General features: G+C 53.8%; 1 protein-coding gene across 1 annotated transcript in view; it reads right to left on the bottom strand.

Moving 5' to 3' along the window:
* Window positions 1-246: 246 nt before the first annotated feature.
* The window catches only part of MVP (major vault protein), a 46,082-nt gene continuing 45,402 nt past the window's right edge, over window positions 247-926 (bottom strand). The window contains exon 13 of the mRNA XM_009996572.1: window positions 247-311. Coding sequence (XP_009994874.1) covers window positions 247-311 — 65 coding nt within the window. The remainder of the gene's footprint in view (window positions 312-926) is intronic.

Raw genomic sequence — 926 nt, 5'->3', positions numbered from 1 at the left:
AGCAACTGGTCCTACTGGTAAAGACTGAGGCAAAGGTGCCGTTAATACCTCAGCCTTCTCCTCACCCCTCACCACTGTTTCCTGCTGCATCTAATAAAGGGTGGACATTCTTCCTAGTCCTCTTTTTGCTGCTCATGTATCTGTAGAAGCATTTCTTGTGATTGTGGACAGCTGCATGAAACAGAGCGCTAACCAAACTCTGACTTCACTGCTTGTAGGGTGCAAATCTCTCATCTGGGCCTACTGCTAGTGAGCTGTGAAAGCCTTTTGTGTGAGCTGCTCTGTAGTTTTCTGGAAGAAATACAAGGGTCCTTGAAGAAGAAGGAAGCCATTCAACTGAGACTAGGGATGCCTGCTGTAACCAATTCTGCTGCGGACTCGGCAGAGATAAATGGGAGAAGAGACAGAACTCGGCCAAAGGTTCCTGTGAGGAAGACTCAAGGATGAAGTAAATGACCCCCTGGTCGGAGGGGGGTGCCCATGCATTATGGAAAGAAACAGGCAAGGGAAAATGGGGAGGATGGGGACACGAGGGGAATGGGGAGGTGGTGTTTCTGCAAGGGGATATTGGGATGTCCAGGGGGGAAGGATGGATCTCCAAGAGCTCCAGGACATGAGGGGAAGAGGACCGGGGCCATGTCCAGGAGGGGATGCTGGGGGAATGAGCTGCCCATGGGAGATGGGGGTGAGGCTGGCTCAGGGGGGGGCCAGAGGAGCAGGACAGGAGTGTGCCAGGACAGTGCAAGGGACATGGGTGCAACGAGAGCTGAACAGTGTCTGCAAGAGGGGACCACGGATCCAGGACCTTCAGAAATCATACGGGGCCATCCCCAAATTCTCGGGGCTATCGACAACTTCTCAGGGCCATCCACAGCCTCTCTGGGCCTTGCTCAGCCTCTCTGCACAAGCTGCTCCAGTATCTCAGC

This window comes from Chaetura pelagica, unplaced genomic scaffold (genome assembly GCF_000747805.2).
Source record: "Chaetura pelagica isolate M959 unplaced genomic scaffold, ChaPel_1.0 scaffold864, whole genome shotgun sequence".
Lineage (NCBI taxonomy): Eukaryota > Metazoa > Chordata > Aves > Apodiformes > Apodidae > Chaetura > Chaetura pelagica.
This window is presented reverse-complemented; position numbering and strand designations above follow the sequence as displayed.